Genomic DNA, 16,480 nt, shown 5'->3' on the forward strand with positions numbered 1-16,480 from the left:
GAGGGTTTTTATCAGGATAGGGTGTTGACTTTTGTCTAAATCCTTTGTCTGCATGAAGATGGTTGTGTTTCTTTTAATAACTTCATTCCCTAATATGGGGTATTAGATTTTTTCATTTGTATGTATTAAAACATTCTTTCATTCCAGTAGGAAACATCCACCTTGTTTAATATGTGGATAATTTGATTACTAGTATATCGTTGAGTGATTTTGTATGTGTTTAATATGCTAATAATTTGATTACTGGTATATCGTTGAGTGATTTTGCATCAATATTCATCAAGGAGTTCTAGTTTTCTTGTAGAGTCTTTGCTTAGCTTTGATGTTACGATAATGCTGGCCACATAGAAGGAGTTTACTATATCCCTTTGTAGTTAATGGAAAAGATTGAGGAGATTGGTGTTAATTTTAATTCTTTTCTTAATGCTTGGTGGAATTCATAAGTGAAACCATTTGGCCCTTGATTTTCTTTGTTTGGAATTTTTTATTTATTACTCAGTGAATTTACTACATTTACAATTGTACAATGATCATCATAATCCAGTTTTATAGGATTTCTATCCCACACCCCCAGTGCATCCACCTACCCCCCAAACTGTCTCCTTTGGAAAGCGTAAGTTTTTTAAAGTCTGTGAGTCAGTTTCTGTTCTGCAAAGAAGTTCATTGTGTCCTTTTTTCAGATTCCACATGAAGGTGAAAGCATTTGATGTTGGTGTCTCACTGATGGACTTAGCATGATAATTTCTAGGTCCATCCATGTTGCTAAAAATGCTGGTATTTCATTCATTTTAATGGCTGAGTAATATTCCATTGTGTATATGCACCACATCTTCTGGATCCACTCGTCTATCGTTGGACATTTAAGTTGTTTCTATGTCTTGGCTATTGTAAATAGTGCCGCAATGAACATTGGAGTACATGTGTCTTTGCGAGTCATGGTTTTCTCTGGAGAGATGCCCAGGAGTGGGACTGCTGGATCAAATGGTAGTTCTATTTTTCGTTCTCTGAGGAATCTCCATACTGCTTTCCACAGTGGTTGCACCAATGTACAATCCCGCCAACAGTGTACTAGTGTTCCTTTTTCTCCACACCCTCTCCAGCACTTACTGTTTGTAGATGTTTTGATGATGGCCATTCTGGCTGGTGTAAGGTGGTACCTCAGAGTGGTTTTGATTTGCATCTCTCTAATAATGAGTGATGATAAACATCTATTCATGTGTTTTTTAGAAGACATCTGTGTGTCTTCTTTGGAGAACTTTCTGTTTAGATCTTTTGCCCATTTTTTGATGGGGTTGTTTGCTTTTTTGGTACGGAGCTGCAGAAGGTGTTTGTAAATTTTGGAGATGAATCCCTTGTCAGTCGATTCACTTGCAAAGATGTTTTCCCATCCTGTGGGTTGTCTTTTTGTGTTGTTTAGGGTTTCCTTTGCTGTGCAGAAACTTTGAAGTTTGATTAGATCCCATTTGTTTACTTTTGTTTCTGTTGTCAATACTCTAAGAGGTGGATCTGAGAAGATGTTGCTGTCGTTTATGTCAGAGAGTGTTTGGCCTATGTTTTCCTCTAGGAGTTTGATAGTGTCTGGTCTTGGATCTAGGTCTTTCATCCATTTGGAGTTGATTTTTGTGTATGGTGTTAGGGAGTGTTCTAATCTCATTCCTTTCCATGTGGCTGTCCAGTTTTCCCAGCACCACTTATTGAACAAACTGTCCTTTCTCTATTGTATTCTTGCCTCCTTTGTCATAGATGAGTTGGCTGTAGGTGCGTGGGTTGAATTCTGGACTTTCTCTCCTGTTCCACTGATCTCTATGTCTGTCTTTGTGCCAGTACCATATGGTTTCGATGGCTGCTGCTTTGTAGTAGAGTCTGAAGTCCAGGAGCCTGATGCCACCAGTTCCGTTTTTCTTTTTCAGGATGTCTTTGGCTATTCGGGGTCTTTTGTGCTTCCAAACTGCTGAGACCAGCTCAGCAGGATGGGGCTGAAGAACGGGTGCAATGAAACTTAAGGAAAAAGTTAACATAAAACAAGACACTGAGACATTTATCTTAAATAAAGGTGGGAACCGGGGGACTCAAGGTCTCAGGGACCAAGAGCACCAACTAATAAACCACACTGCTTTTATTGTGCTCTCTAGGATTACGTCAAGTGAGGAGGGGGCTATAGCTGGAGGATATAGGTTTTTTTAAGTTATTTTAAAAGTCACATAGCCAGTTGCTGATTAAGCTTTTATTGTGACCTTTAGTCATTTAACGATCATTAGCATTTGAGGAAGCTTGGCTTCAGCTGTCTATGCATAGCATTTGGAGAATCACCATTGTGCTTCTGCAGACTATCTGGCATGCCTCGGTTTGCACCTCGGTTCTCCTTGCTAATGCATATCCTGCTAATGACCCCTCATAACCCCCTTTAATACCCCCTCATAAACCTCTTGGGGCCATGAGGCTCCTCTTTCTTTTATTCTTATGAGGACCTATCATGCGTGCAAACAGTCTTCCAATCTGCACAGGTCCCGCTTGCCTAGGCCAATGCATTAAGTTCTTATTCCGCTGACCCTATGAATAACTTATGCCTTTAGGTCTTTGTTCTTAAGCTTAAGTCTTTTACCAGCACTGCGACTGTTTCCCATGCAGGAAGATGGGGTAAAGTAAAGCAGGACAAGATGGAGTTTTTAGCAAAGAGGCTCAGAAAATATTGTAGAATCATGTCTTGCGACACCAAACAAAGTATAAAATATTTTGTTTAAGGAGTTCTCATCATGGTGCAGTGGTTAACGAATCCGACTAGGAACCATGAGATTTGATCCCTGGCCTTGCTCCTTGGATTAAGAATCTGGTGTTGCCGTGAGCTGTGGTGTTGGTCTGCAGACATGGCTCAGATCCTGAGTTGCTGTGGCTCTGGCATAGGCCAGTGGCTACAGCTCCGATTAGACCCCTAGCCTGGGAACCTCCATACACTGTGGGAATGCCCTAGAAAAGGCCAAAAAAAAAAAAAAAAAATTTTTTTTTTTGTTCGAGTTCTGTGGAAAATGTCCTTGGTAATTTGATAGGGATTGCATTGAATCTGCAGATTGCCTTGGGTGGTATAGTCATTTTGATAATATTGACTCTTCCAATCCACGAGCATGGTCTTTCTTTCCCTCTGTTTGTGTCATCTTTGCTTTCTTTCATCAGTGTCTTATAGTTTTTCATAGTACAGGTCTTTTGTCTCTTTGGATAAGTTTACTCCTACGTATTTTATTCTTTTGGATGCAATGATAAACAGAATTGCTTCCCTAATTACTCTTCCCAATCTTTCATTGTTAGTGTATAGAAATGCCATCAACTTCTGTGTATTAATATTGTATCCTGCAACTTTGCCAAATTCATGGATGAGCTCTAAGTTTTCTGGTAGAGTCTTTAGGATTCTGTAGGTAGGGTGTCATATCAGCTGCAAGTAGTGATAGTTTTACTTCTTCCTTTCCAATTTGGATTCCTTTTATCTCTTTTGCTTCTCTGATAGCCGTGGCTAGGACTTCCAGAACTACGTAGAAGAGTAGTGGTGATAGTGGACATCCTTGTCTTGTTCCTGATCTCAGTGGGAATTCTTTCAGCTTTTCACCATTGAGAATGATGTTCACTGGGGGTTTGTCATATATGGCCTTTATGATGTTGAGGTAGGTTTCTGCTATGCCTACTTTCTGAAGGTTTTTTTTTTTTTTTTTTTTTTTTTAACGGGAAATGGGTGTTGGACTTTGTTGAAGGCTTTTCCTGCGTCTGTTGCTAGGATCATGTGGTTTTTATTCTTCACTTTGTTAATGTGGTGTATCATGCTGATGGATTTGTGGATTTTGAAGAATCCCTGCATCCCTGGGATAAATCCCACTTGATCATGATGTACAATCCTTTTAATGTATTGTTGCATGCGGTTTGCTGGTAGTTTGTTGAGGAATTTTGTGTCTGTTTTATCATTGGCCTGTAGTTTTCTTTTTTTGTGGAATCTTTGTCTGGTTTTGGTATAAGGGTGATGGTGGCCTCATAGAATGAGTTTGGGAGTATCCCTTCCTCTGCGACTTTTTGGTATAGTTTCATAAGGAGAGGTGTTAGGTCTTCACTAAATGTGATAGAATTCTCCTGTGAAGCCATCTGGTCCTGGATTTTGGTTTGTTGGAAGTTTTTAAATCACCGTTTCAATTTCAGTTCATGCGATGGGTCCGTTCATCTTTTCTATTTCATTCTGGTTTAGTCTTGGAAGATTGTACCTTTCTAAGAATTTGTGCATTTCTTCTAGGTTGTCTGTTTCATTGGCAAATAGTTGCATATAGTAGTCTCTTAGGATCCTTTGCAATTCTGTGATGTCCATTGTTACTTCTTCTTTTTCATTTCTGATTTTATTGATTTGAGCCCTCTCTCTTTTTTGCTTGATAAGTCTGGCTAAGGATTTATCAATTTCATTGATCTTTTCAAAGAACCAGCTTTTCGTTTCATTGATCTTTTCTATGGTTTTCTTTGTTTCTAGTTCATTGATTTCTGCTCTGATCTTTATGATTTCTTTCCTTCTGCTAACTGTAGGTCTTGTCTGTTCTTCTCTCTATAGCTGCCTTAGATGTAGAGTTAGGTGGTTTATTTGAGTTTCTTCTTGTTTCCTGAGGTGGGCTTGTATTGCTATAAACTTTCCTCTTAGAATGGCTTTTGCTGCTTCCCATTGGTTGTGGAGTGGCATCTTTGTTGTCATTTGCTTCTATGTCTTTTTTAATTTCCTCTTTGATTTCTTCAGTGATCCATTGGTTGGTTGGTAGTATGTTGTTGAGTCTCCACGTATTTGTGTTTTTTGAAGTTTTTTTCTTGTTTTTGATTTTCAGTTGTATAGTGTTGTGGTTGGAAAAGATGCTTGATATGATTTCAGTTTTCTTAAAGTTACTGAGGCTGTATTTGTAACCCAGGATGTGATCTTAGAGACTGTTCCATGTGCACTTGAGAAAAATGTGTATTCTGTTGCTTTTGGATGGAATGTCCTATAAATATCTATTAAGTCCAATTGGTCTAATGCTTCTTTCAGGGCCTGTGTTTCCCTGTTGATTTTCTGTCTGGTTGATCTGTCCATTGCTGTAAGTGGGGTTTTAAAGTTCCCCTCTATTATTGTGTTGTTGTTGACTTGTCCTTTTAAGGTTATTAGCACTTGCCTTATAAGTTGAGGTGAACATATGTTGGGTGCATAGATATTTAAAATTGTTATAGCTTCTTCTTGGATTGATTCTTTGACCATTAGGTAGTGACCTTCCTTGTCCCTTAAAATATTCTTCATTTTAAAGTCTATTTTGTCTGATGTGAGTGTTGCTACTCCAGCTTTCTTATGATTCCTATTTGCATGAAATATTTTCTTCCATCTCTCACTTTAATTTGTATGTGTCCCTAGAAGTGAAGTGGGTCTCTTGAAGACAGCACATACATGGGTTTTGTTTTTATATCTATTCAGCCAGTCAATGTCTTTTGGTTGGGGCGTTTAGTCCATTTATATTGAAGGTAATTTTTGACATGTATGTTCTTATTGCCGTCTTATTAATTGCTTTGGATTTGTTTTTGTTGTTCTTTTTTCTTCCCTTCTTCTCTTGTTTTCTCTTCTTCTGGTTTGATGACTATCTTTCGTGTTGTATTTGAGTTGATTTTTCTTTTTTGTATTTCAATTGTAGATTTTTGGTTTGCAGTTATTCTGAAGTTTTGATATAAGAGTCTATGTATATACGAGATTGTTGTAAGTTGTTGTTCTCTTAATTGCAAGTGCATCTCCAGTGTCTTGCATTTGTACCCTCCGATTCTCATCATTTCTGATTTTGGTGGCATACTTGTGTGTGGATGATTTCATATCATTACTGTATATATACTTTTACTGGTGAGGCTTGTCTTTTGTGGTACTTTTTGTTTCTGGTTGTGGCCTTTTCTTTTCTGCCCTGAGAAGTTCCATTAATATTTGCTGTAAAGCTGGTTTAGTGTTGCTGAATTCTCTTAGCTTTTGCTTATCTATGAAGCTTTTGATTTCACCTTCAAATCTGAATGAGAACCTTACTGGGTAAAGAATTCTTGGTTGGAGGATTTTCCATTTCATCACTTTAAGTGTATCTTGCCATTCCCTTCTGGCCTGCAGAGTTTCTGCTGAAAAATCTGCCGATAACTTTATCAGGGATCCCTTGTATGATATTTGTTTCTTTTCCCTAGCTGCTTTCAAGATTTTCTCTTTGTCTTTAATTTTGGTCAGTTTGATTAGTATGTGTCTAGGGGTGTTCCTCCTTGGGTTTATTTTATGTGGTCCTCGTGTGCTTCCTGCGTTTGTGAGTGGTTCCTTCCCCATGTTAGGGAAGTTTTGGGCTATTATCTCTTGGAATATTTTTTTCTGTCCCCTTCTCGCTCTTGTCTCCTTCTGGCACCCCTATAATACTGATGTTGCTGGATTTATTATTGTCCCAGAGTACTCTGAGACTCTCTTCATTTGTTTTCAATCTTTTTTCTCTTTTTCATTCTGCATCTGTGATTTCCACTAATCTGTCCTCCACCTTGCTTATTTGTTCTTCTGCCCCCCTGTATTCTGCTGTTGGCTGCTTCTAGTGAATTTTTTATTTCAGTTATTGTATTTTGCATCTGTTCTTGTTTAAGTTTTATATCTTGTATCTCTTTGGTTAATGTTTCCTGTAAGTTATCCATCTTGGCCTCTAGTTTATTTCCAATGTCTTGCATCATCTTTAGCATCAACAGACTAAAGCCTTTTTTCCTGAAGGCTGAGAATCTCCTGATCACTTAGCTGTTTTTCTGGGGTTTTTCCTTTCTCCCTCATCAGAGTTATAGTTCTCTGTCTTTTCATTATTATAGGTTTTTGGTGTGGTGACCTTTTTATAGATAATAGAGTAGTAGCCTCTTTTACTTCTGGTGTCTGCCCCCCTTGTGGCTGAAGTCAGTATGGGGGCTTGGTGTAGGCTTCCTGATGGGAGGGGCTGATGCCTCCCCACTGGTAGGTGGAGCTGATTCTAATTCCTCTGGAGGGTGGGGCTTAGTCTCTGGGTGACATTAGAGGTGTCTGTGTGCCTGGGGGGTTTTGGGGCAGCCTGTGTTTTGATGGGTGGCGCTGTGATCCCACCTGGATTATTGCTTGCCTTCGAGCTTCTCAGCACTGATGGGTGGGGCCAGATTTTCCCAAAATGGCTCCCTCCAGAGAAAAGCAGTGCTGCTGAATATTCCCAAGCACTTTGCTTTCAGTGTCCTTTCCTCACAACAAGCCACATTCACCCCTGTTTTCCCAGGAGATCCACCAAGAACTGCAGTCAGGGTTGACCCACATTCCCATGGAGACTTTGCTTTGCCCTGGGACCCAGTGCACGTGACTATCTCTATGTGTGTGCTTTTTAAGAATGGGGTCTCTGTTTCCCCCAGTCCTGTGGAGCTCCTGCACACAAGCCCCACTGGCCTTCAATGCCAGATGCTCCGGGGCTCTTTCTCCCAGCACCAGATCCCCACATGTGAGAGTTTGATATGTGGCTCAGCACTCTTACTCCTGTAGGTGAGTCTCTGTGAACCAGTTAGTTTCCAGTCTGTGGGGCTTCCCACCCAGGACGTATAGGGTTGCTTATATCATATAATCGTCACATCTACCTCTTGATGTGGCCACCTCTGTTTTCTGGAGTAGGATATCTTTTTGAAAGTTTCTGGTCTATTTGGCTCAGCATTTGGTTGTAAATTTTGTTGTTTTTAGGAGAGAAGTTGAGCTCCATTCCTTCTATTCTGCCATGTTAATTCCATCTCTGTTTGGAAATTTTTGATTGCTGATTTAATTTCCTTTATAGGTTTCTTTCTGCTGAGAAATCATCTGATACTATTAATGAGGATCTCTTATAAATGAAGAGTTTTTTTTTTTTTTTGCTGCTATCAAGATTATCTCCTTGCTTTAGATAGTTTTATATAGTGTGTTTATCTTCTTTGGGGTTCATTGTCCCTCCTGTATTTCCTCGGATTTGAGAACTTAGGAGCCATTATATCTTTATAAGTTTTGCGCTTTCCTCGCCTCCTTTTTAGATTCACATGGTGTGTATCTTTAAACAGTAATGGTGTCCCATAAATCCCTTAAGCACTGTTTACTTTAGTTTTGAGTTTCTGTTTACTCCTCAGGAGTGACTGTTTCAAATGACTTGTCTTCAAATTCATTTTTTTTCTTCTATACCTGTTTAATTCTGCTGTTTATCCCCTTTAGGTAGTTCCCATCATGGCTCAGTGGTAATGTATCCAACTAGTATACATGAGGATGTGGGTTTGATCCCTGGCTTCACTCAATGGGTTAAGGATCCAGTGTTGCAGTGAGCTGTGATGTAGGTTGCAGACACCTACAGATGGTGAGTTGCTGTGCCTGTGGTGTAGGCCAGCAGCTATATTTCTGCTTTGATCCCTAGCCTGGGAACTTCCATATGCCTCAAGTGCATCCCCTAAAAAGCTGAAAATCAAAGAATATTCCTTTGATTCTTTTTTTCTATTTTTGTCTATTTTTTTGGTATTCTCACTTTCATGTATTGTATTCCCGCTTTCCTTTGTTTGCTTCTGTTGTCCTTTGCACTTTGAGCCTATTTTGAAAAATTTAAAGTCTTTTTCAATTAAGTAAGGTGTTTTCTCCAGAAGTAGTTCCGGAAATTTATTTTTTTCTTTTTATGGGCCGTGGTTCCTTGTTTCTATATATATTTCAGATCTTTTGTTGCAGATTGGGCATTGAAAAAGTACGTTCTTCTAGACTTCACTTGTAGACGAAACCTTCATTGATGAGTTGAATATGAAGGCCTAAGAGTTAATAAAGCTTTTTCTGGGCATTTATCTTCCTGAGCCTTCACAGGTGTTTTTCGTTTTTTTCCTTTGAGTTTCTCTTTGTATGTAGCTGCTTTCAGATGCCCAGTTCTGTTGAGCTCCTTGCTTTTCCTTCACAGTTCTCTTGTATTCCTTTGTCACTAATTTGTGCAGAGTGTTGTATATTTGTAGTCCTTTTGTGATTTTCTTGAACTGTGCCTACTCCTTCTTACTGTTCCCTCTTCTGAGCTCCAAGCCACTTTTTGTTCTCTGATCTTCCAGACACATAACCTAGACAAACTTCACAGGCAGGCCATGGACAGTTTAGTAAGAAAGCAAATTCAGTCCTCTTTGCTCACGCCTGTTTATGTAAAATAATTGAAAATTAGACTGCTGTTCACTTTGAACTGTGTTGTTCTTTGGAAGGAATAGTCATTTGTATGTAAAACCACAGTGGCCTAACTTTTAAATGTGACTATTTTTTTATTGTTTGCTTGTTTGCTCTAAAATTTGGACTGACTTCCAGAACTTCTATAAATTTATTTAATAAGAACATGTTTTCAAGCTTCTTGTTCTGCTGCGTTGCTAATGTCTCTCTATCTTAACCTTTTAAAATTAAATAAAATGGTGGAAAAATACATGATAAATTATTTAGAAAAAAATAATTGGTTACTGGAGAGTCTGAAGTTTATTTAGGTTTCTATCAAACATGCAATTGTGATATACCAGCACATCTTTATGAAAGTTAACCTTTTGCATATTTGAACAATTTTTTGTTTGTAAAAATTATTTTCTGTTTATGGAAACTGTTTCTGCCTAAGATTGGAATAAAAAGGCCTCCATCCCCTGTTTTTATTTTTTTCCTAAAATTTGGTTTCTTAGAAGACAGGGTATAAAGGTATTTCTTGTGCACTTATGTGTATACATTTTTTATATTCATTTTATATTTATAAATTCACTTACATTCTTCTCTATAGCAGTGGTCTACAACCCTTCATGAACTTCTGTCCACCAAACTTGTGGGTTATAAGCAAATACCAGACATATCTCTAAACTATTTTTTTATTAAATAAAGTTCTGGCTCAAACAATACAGAGAACAGAATACAAAAGGAAAAGTTTGTCTCCATAAATATGTATATTGCTGTGTAAAACTAATGTTTTGCATTCTTTTTAAAGACAATTTCATGTGATTATTTTATTGAGCTTCCTATTTCTGATTTATTTCAAACAATATGTTACAAATAGTAATTTTTTCCATTTTTCTTAAGAATTAACTCATCATCTGTATTTGCAGGGTTGGCTAGTGGATCTCATCAATAAATTTGGAACATTAAATGGGTTCCAGATTTTGCATGATCGTTTTATTAATGGATCAGCATTAAACGTTCAAATAATTGCAGCTCTTATTAAGTAAGTTATTTTTTTAAAGTTAATATTCATTGTATTGTAGAAATTTATTTATTGCCTTGAAAATAATTGAATTTCAGTTTTCCAATCTGCTTTCTTATTTTAAACTGTTTGAGAGTTAAGTCTTGGTAAAAATACTGGCTGTTGCAGAAATACTCCTTTTTCCTTATTTCAGACCATTTGGACAATGCTATGAGTTTCTCAGTCAACACACAGTGAAAAAATATTTTATTCCAATTATAGAAATAATTCCACAATTTTTAGAAAATTTAACTGATGAAGAACTGAAAAAAGAAGCGAAGAATGAAACCAAAAATGATGCCCTTTCAATGATTATTAAATCTCTGAAGAATTTAGCTTCACGGATTCCAGGACAAGAAGAAACTGTAAAAAATTTAGAAATTTTTAGGTTGAAAATGATACTTAGGTAAGATATTTCCCTTTGTAAATAATTACTTCCTTTGTTTCTTCTTAGGGCCACACCCGCAGCATATGGAAGTTCCCAGGCTACGGGGTTGAATTGGAGCTGCAGCTTCTGGCCTACACCACTGCCACAGCAATGCCAGATCCAAGCCATGTCTGTGACTTACACTGCAGCATGCAGCAGTGTAGGATTCTTAACCCACTCAGCAAGCCGAGAGAACAACCTGTACTGTCAAGGAACTAGTTGGGTTCTTAACCTTTTGAGCCACTGTGAGAACTCTTTTCTTGGTTTCTTATAATGATACTTAATTCACATTTTTCTTACAGATTGTTGCAGATTTCTTCTTTTAATGGAAAGATGAATGCGCTGAATGAAATTAACAAGGTCATATCTAGTGTATCATATTATACTCATAGGCATGGTAATCCTGAGGAGGAAGAGTGGCTGACAGCTGAGCGAATGGCAGTAAGCCCCTTTGCTTCTTTTATGAATAAGAATCTGTAAGGGAAAGAAGATTAGTACCAGTTAATGTCAGAAACAAAAGTAACAAATATAACTCTGAAATTGAGAGAGCGACTTAATTATAAACTATTTGATAAAAAATGTTTATAATAGTAAAAACAAATGAGTTATTTTGGAGGTGATAGAGTAATTTATTGAGATTTTGGTAAATTTATCATTAAATGTAGGTAGGTGTTCATAATGTTCATAATAGTTTGGTGGTTTGGTTGAAATAAAGTAAATAGAGGTGATCTTTACAGGGCATCAGATCTGGAATCTGGTGAATGAATTGGTGTAGTCATAACTTGCCACTTCAGTTTAGAAATTTTAAAATGAAGATTATAATTTAAAGGAATAGGCTCTCTATAGGTAATGTTTTATTGTGATTATTTAAAAAATTTATTTATTTAAAAATTTCTTTTGTCTTTTTAGTGTCGCACCCATGGCATATGAAAGTTTGCAGGCTAGGGGTTGACTCAGAGCTACAGCTGCCAGCCTACGCCACAGCCACAGCAACGTGAGATCTGAGCCGCATCTGTGCCATAGCTCAGGGCAATGCTGGATCCTTAACTCACTGAGCGAGGCCAGGGATTGAACCTGTGTTCTCATGGATACTGGTCAGATTCCTTAACACTAGGCCATGATGGGAACTCCAAGAGCTTCATTTTTAAAACACCTGTTTTACATCATTTTGACGTTAAAGTACTATAGATATTTTTATATATTTTAGTGTTGAAATGAGTGTCATACAGTAAATTATTAGTTACTCAGTAATATTTTTTAGGTGCATAATTCTTTGCCAGCAGTAGGATTATATACATGAAGAAAAATATCTACCTTTAAAGGAGTCTTTTTTTTTTTTTTTTTTTGCCTCCCACATGGCATGTGATGTTCCTGGCCAAACTGCAGTTGTAACCTACTCTGCAGCTGTGGTAATGCTGGATCCTTAACCTGCTGTACAGGTCTGGGGATCGAACATGTGTCCCACTGTTCCAGAGGTGCCACTGATTCTGTTGCACCACAGCAGGAACTCATAAAAGGCGTCTTCAGTTTAGTAATAGAGATATTCAAAGTGTGATAAAAAGTATTTTGTGGACATTTGGTTGATATTGAGAAATAATATATAATCCAGAACCAGGTTCTGACTCAGTGTTGGGGTCAGCTTTCAAGCATGCAGTTTACCTGGTTTGTGGAATGTTAAACATTAACTACTTAGAGTTCTCGTTATGGTGCAGCAGATCAAGGACACAATGTTGTCTCTGTGGTAGCACTACCCAGGAACTTCCATATATATGCCATAGGTGCAGCAAATTGACTATGCAGAATATTTTCCACTAGTCTTAAACTATTACCAGTTTTTTTTTTTTTTTTTTGCTTGTTTTTTGCTTTTTAGGGCTGAACCTATGGCATGTGGAAGTTCCCAGGTTAGGAGTCAAGTTAGAATTGTATCTGCTGGCCTGTGCCACAACCACAGCAATGTGGGATCTGAGCCATGTCAGTGACCTACACCACAGCTCATGGCACCTAGATACTGGACCCACTGAGCAAGATCATGGATTGAACCCGCATCCTCATGAATAACAGTTGGATTCGTTTCCTCTGCCCCATGGTGGAAACTCCTATTACCAATTTTTGATAGGGAAGAAAATTGAGTGCTGACAGACATTTAAAGAAGTTTGTCATTGCTGAAGCCTTTATATTTTTGGCTGCACCTGAAGCATGTGGAAGTTCCCAGGCCAAGGATCAGTCGTGCACTATCAGTGACCCAGACTACTGCAGTGACAGCACCAGATAGATAACCTGCTGAGCTGCATGGGAACTCTGTGGGAACATTTCTATATGTGAAAAACTAGATTCTGTGTAGTTATTTATTTATTTATTGCTTTTTAGGGTCACACCCATGCCATATGAAAGTTCCCAGGCTAGGGGTCGAATCAGAGCTACAGCTGCTGGCCTTTACCACAGCCATAGCAATGATGGAACCCAGCTGCTTCTGTGATCACAGCTTATGGCAATGCTGGATCCTTAACCCACTGAGCGAGGCCAGGGATTGAACCCACATCTTCATTTCCTAGTTGGATTCATTCACCACTGAGCCATGAAGGAACTCTGCCACTATTTATTATGTTTAATGCTCTTGGATTAAAACATGGTAAAACTCATTACATTAGTTGGTTATAATTTGTAAATTTAGCTCATCTGTGGGGACATTTGTGTTTAGGAGTTATTGTAATATTAAAGCAATTATTGCAATCATAATATTTAATGTATTATTAATTATATTAATTATTAATGCATTATTAATGTATTATTGTAATATTCAGTACAGTATAATTTTTGTAATATCAAATAACTGTTAAAATAACATGTAGGCATATTATGTTAGTATACTATAATTTGTGAAAATAAATGTGATTTGGGCTCATCAACTCCTAGTAATATTATTTAGTAGTCTGAATCACTTTTTTAGTTTTACGGTTTTTGGAGTTTTGTGAAATATATACACAAATCTGTGTAAGTTTAAGGTGTACAGCATAATGACTTGTTTTATATGCGTTATCAAAGGATTATCACAAGTTTAGTTGACAGCCATTATCTCATAAATTAAAAAAATTATTTTTTCTTGTGGTGAGACATAGCATGTTATGTGTGTGTGTTAACTTTTAAATAAACTGTGTTGTACGTTATATGTAATAGATTACATGTACATTATCTCCAGTAGCTACTAATGACTGGAAATTTGTTCGTTTTGATCACCTTCATTCAATTCCACCTCACTATTTTGCTTTCAAAAAATTTTTCTGCTTTGAAACAAAACTTTTGATTATATTTAGGAGTGGATACAACAGAACAAAATCTTATCCATAGTCTTACGAGATAGTCTTCATCAACCTCAATATGTAGAAAAGCTAGAGAAGATTCTTCGTTTTGTGATTAAAGAAAAAGCTCTTACATTAGAAGATCTTGATAATATTTGGGCAGCACAGGTAAGGAATTTAAAATGCTATTTTATTTTAATAAGCAAGATACTATAAATTAAATATTGTTTTATGTATGGCATTTAAGTTTCTTGATGTGAACAGAAATCTTGCCAAGAAATTTTTTGTGAGCGTGTTTTGCTTTTTCTTTTTAGGGCCGCACTCTCAGCATATGGAGGTTCCCAGGCTAGGGGTCTAATCAGACCTACAGCTGCCAGCCTAACACCATAGCCATAGCAACACCAGATCCGAGCTGCATCTGCGACCTACATCACAGCTCACAGCAACACAGGATCCTTAACCCACTGAGTGAGGCCAGGAATGGAACCTGCAACCTCATGGTTCCTAGTCAGGTTCATTTCCCCTGCACCATGACGGGAACTCCTGATGTTTTTTAAATAAAAAAACTTTCCCCTGTCTTGACATCCTTTGCTAAAGGGTATGTGTTATATGACAAGTGTGTATATTGTAAATAGATTTAAAACAATTACAAATTGCATGTTTTTCTGTGTATTATATAAAGAAACAAATGTTAAAAGAGTAGCATAACTATATTACTTAGGAAAACCTAAGATTATTATTGAATATTTAAATTTTTTCATGAGAAAAAATAAAATTTTTGGTTTGAGAAGTATTAATGCATAATTTATTTAGTTATCTTATTTGGCATGTTTTCTTCATAATCAATTGGGAAGTACTATTAAGCTCTAAACTACAAATATTTGTTAAAAGAAAAATCAAAATGTTGACCATCATTGAAGACTTTACCATTTCCCCTTACTTTCTCTTAATTTTATTAAAAAATATTCTATAATAAACTTACAGGAGTTTCCATTGTGGCACAGTGGAAACGAATCTGTCTAGGAACCATTAGGTTGTGGGTTCGATTCCTCGCCTTGCTTAGTAGGTTAAGGATCTGGCGTTGTTGTGAGCTGTGATATAGGTTGCAGATGTGGCTCTGGCGTAGGCCTGCAGTAACAGCTCCGATTAGACCCCTAACCTGGGAACTTCCATATGCTGCAGGTGTGGCCCTAAAAGGACAAAAGACAAAAACAAAAAACAAAACAAAACAAAAAAAACAAAAAAAACTGTAATAAACTTTCTTATGAATTCTTAAAGTACTTTGAAACTTATACCAAGAAATTCTTTATAAAATGAATACAGATGGAAGCTCAGAAGTATTTAAAATATTAGGAATTTTGATGATAACCTCAGATGATGAGGATAGGAATATTTTATTAATGATAGTGACATAGTAGAACTTATTTCATATTTTTATTTAAATTTAAGTATAATTTAAATTTAAGTATAATTTCTTTGCTTTTACCTATGTCATTTTTGTTTTTCAACAGTCAGGGAAACATGAAGCCATTGTGAAAAATGTACATGATCTCCTGGCAAAGCTGGCTTGGGATTTTTCTCCTGAACAACTTGATCATCTTTTTGATTGCTTTAAGGTAATAGTTCAAATAGTAAAGTATTATCATTTCATTTTCAGTAGATTTATTTAATTAGATACCTTTTATTTTTAAAAATTTTTTTATGATCTCAAACACCCTTTTTTTTTTTTTTTTTGTCTTTTTGCTATTTTCTTGGGCCACTCCCACAGCATATGGAGCTTCCCAGGCTAGGGGTCGAATTGGAACTGTAGGCCTAGGCCAGAGCCTAGGCCAGAGCCACAGCAACGCGGGATCCGAGCTGCGTCTGCAACCTACACCACAGCTCACGGCCACGCCAGATCCTTAACCCACTGGGCGAGGCCAGGGATTGAACCCGCAACCTCATGGTTCCTAGTCGGATTCGTTAACCGCAGAGCCACGACAGGAACTCCCACTTTTTTCTTTTAATGGCAACTCAGTCCCTACGTATATATAATATTGCACAAATCCTAAGTGGGTTGACAATTATATTAATAAAAATCATGAAACATTTACATAAAGCTACCGCTCTGTGTTTTGGTGTATTTTGTCCCAGGTACTTTAGTAAATATGGCAAACTAAAGGAACTTGGTTACTTCAACTCATAAGACTCAGAAGATACCTTTTATGTTTTAGCCAGTATACTTACTAACAGATTTCATTAATCTCTCACAAAGAGGAATTGGTTGTTGTTATTTTTCCAGTCAGAACTTAGCAGCTTTTGTTATAATAATATTCATCACAATGCGGAATATTCCTTTCAGTTTAATTTCCTCTCTCAATTTTTGATTATGCTTTAGATTAAGAAAAATGCAGAAAGATATGTAGAAATGCAGGGAAATTTTATTTTGTTTTTCTATTTACACCTAAACCTGCAGCATATGGAAGTTCCAGGGCCAGGGTTTGAATTGGAGCTGCAGTTGCCAGCCTACACCACAGCCACAGCAATACCAGATTCGAGCCACA

General features: G+C 37.2%; 1 protein-coding gene across 4 annotated transcripts in view; it reads left to right on the plus strand.

The window, feature by feature from the left end:
* Window positions 1–16,480, plus strand: part of LOC100625207 (ubiquitin carboxyl-terminal hydrolase 9X) — a 176,986-nt gene that overhangs the window by 41,338 nt on the left and 119,168 nt on the right. For all 4 annotated transcript variants that reach the window (XR_014836125.1, XR_014836124.1, XM_021080952.2 and 1 more), the window contains exons 7-11: window positions 10,081–10,196; window positions 10,369–10,620; window positions 10,944–11,082; window positions 13,953–14,105; window positions 15,449–15,553. Coding sequence is in view for 2 of the 4 variants with exons in the window: in XM_021080952.2 (XP_020936611.1) it covers window positions 10,081–10,196; window positions 10,369–10,620; window positions 10,944–11,082; window positions 13,953–14,105; window positions 15,449–15,553 (765 nt within the window). In the remaining 2 variants the exon portion in view is untranslated. The remainder of the gene's footprint in view (window positions 1–10,080; window positions 10,197–10,368; window positions 10,621–10,943; window positions 11,083–13,952; window positions 14,106–15,448; window positions 15,554–16,480) is intronic.

Source organism: Sus scrofa, chromosome Y (genome assembly GCF_054392235.1).
Source record: "Sus scrofa isolate SSC_HxYL_T2T_F1_AM1 chromosome Y, Sscrofa_HxYL_maternal_Yorkshire_Landrace_v2.0, whole genome shotgun sequence".
In the NCBI taxonomy this organism is placed as follows: Eukaryota; Metazoa; Chordata; class Mammalia; order Artiodactyla; family Suidae; genus Sus; species Sus scrofa.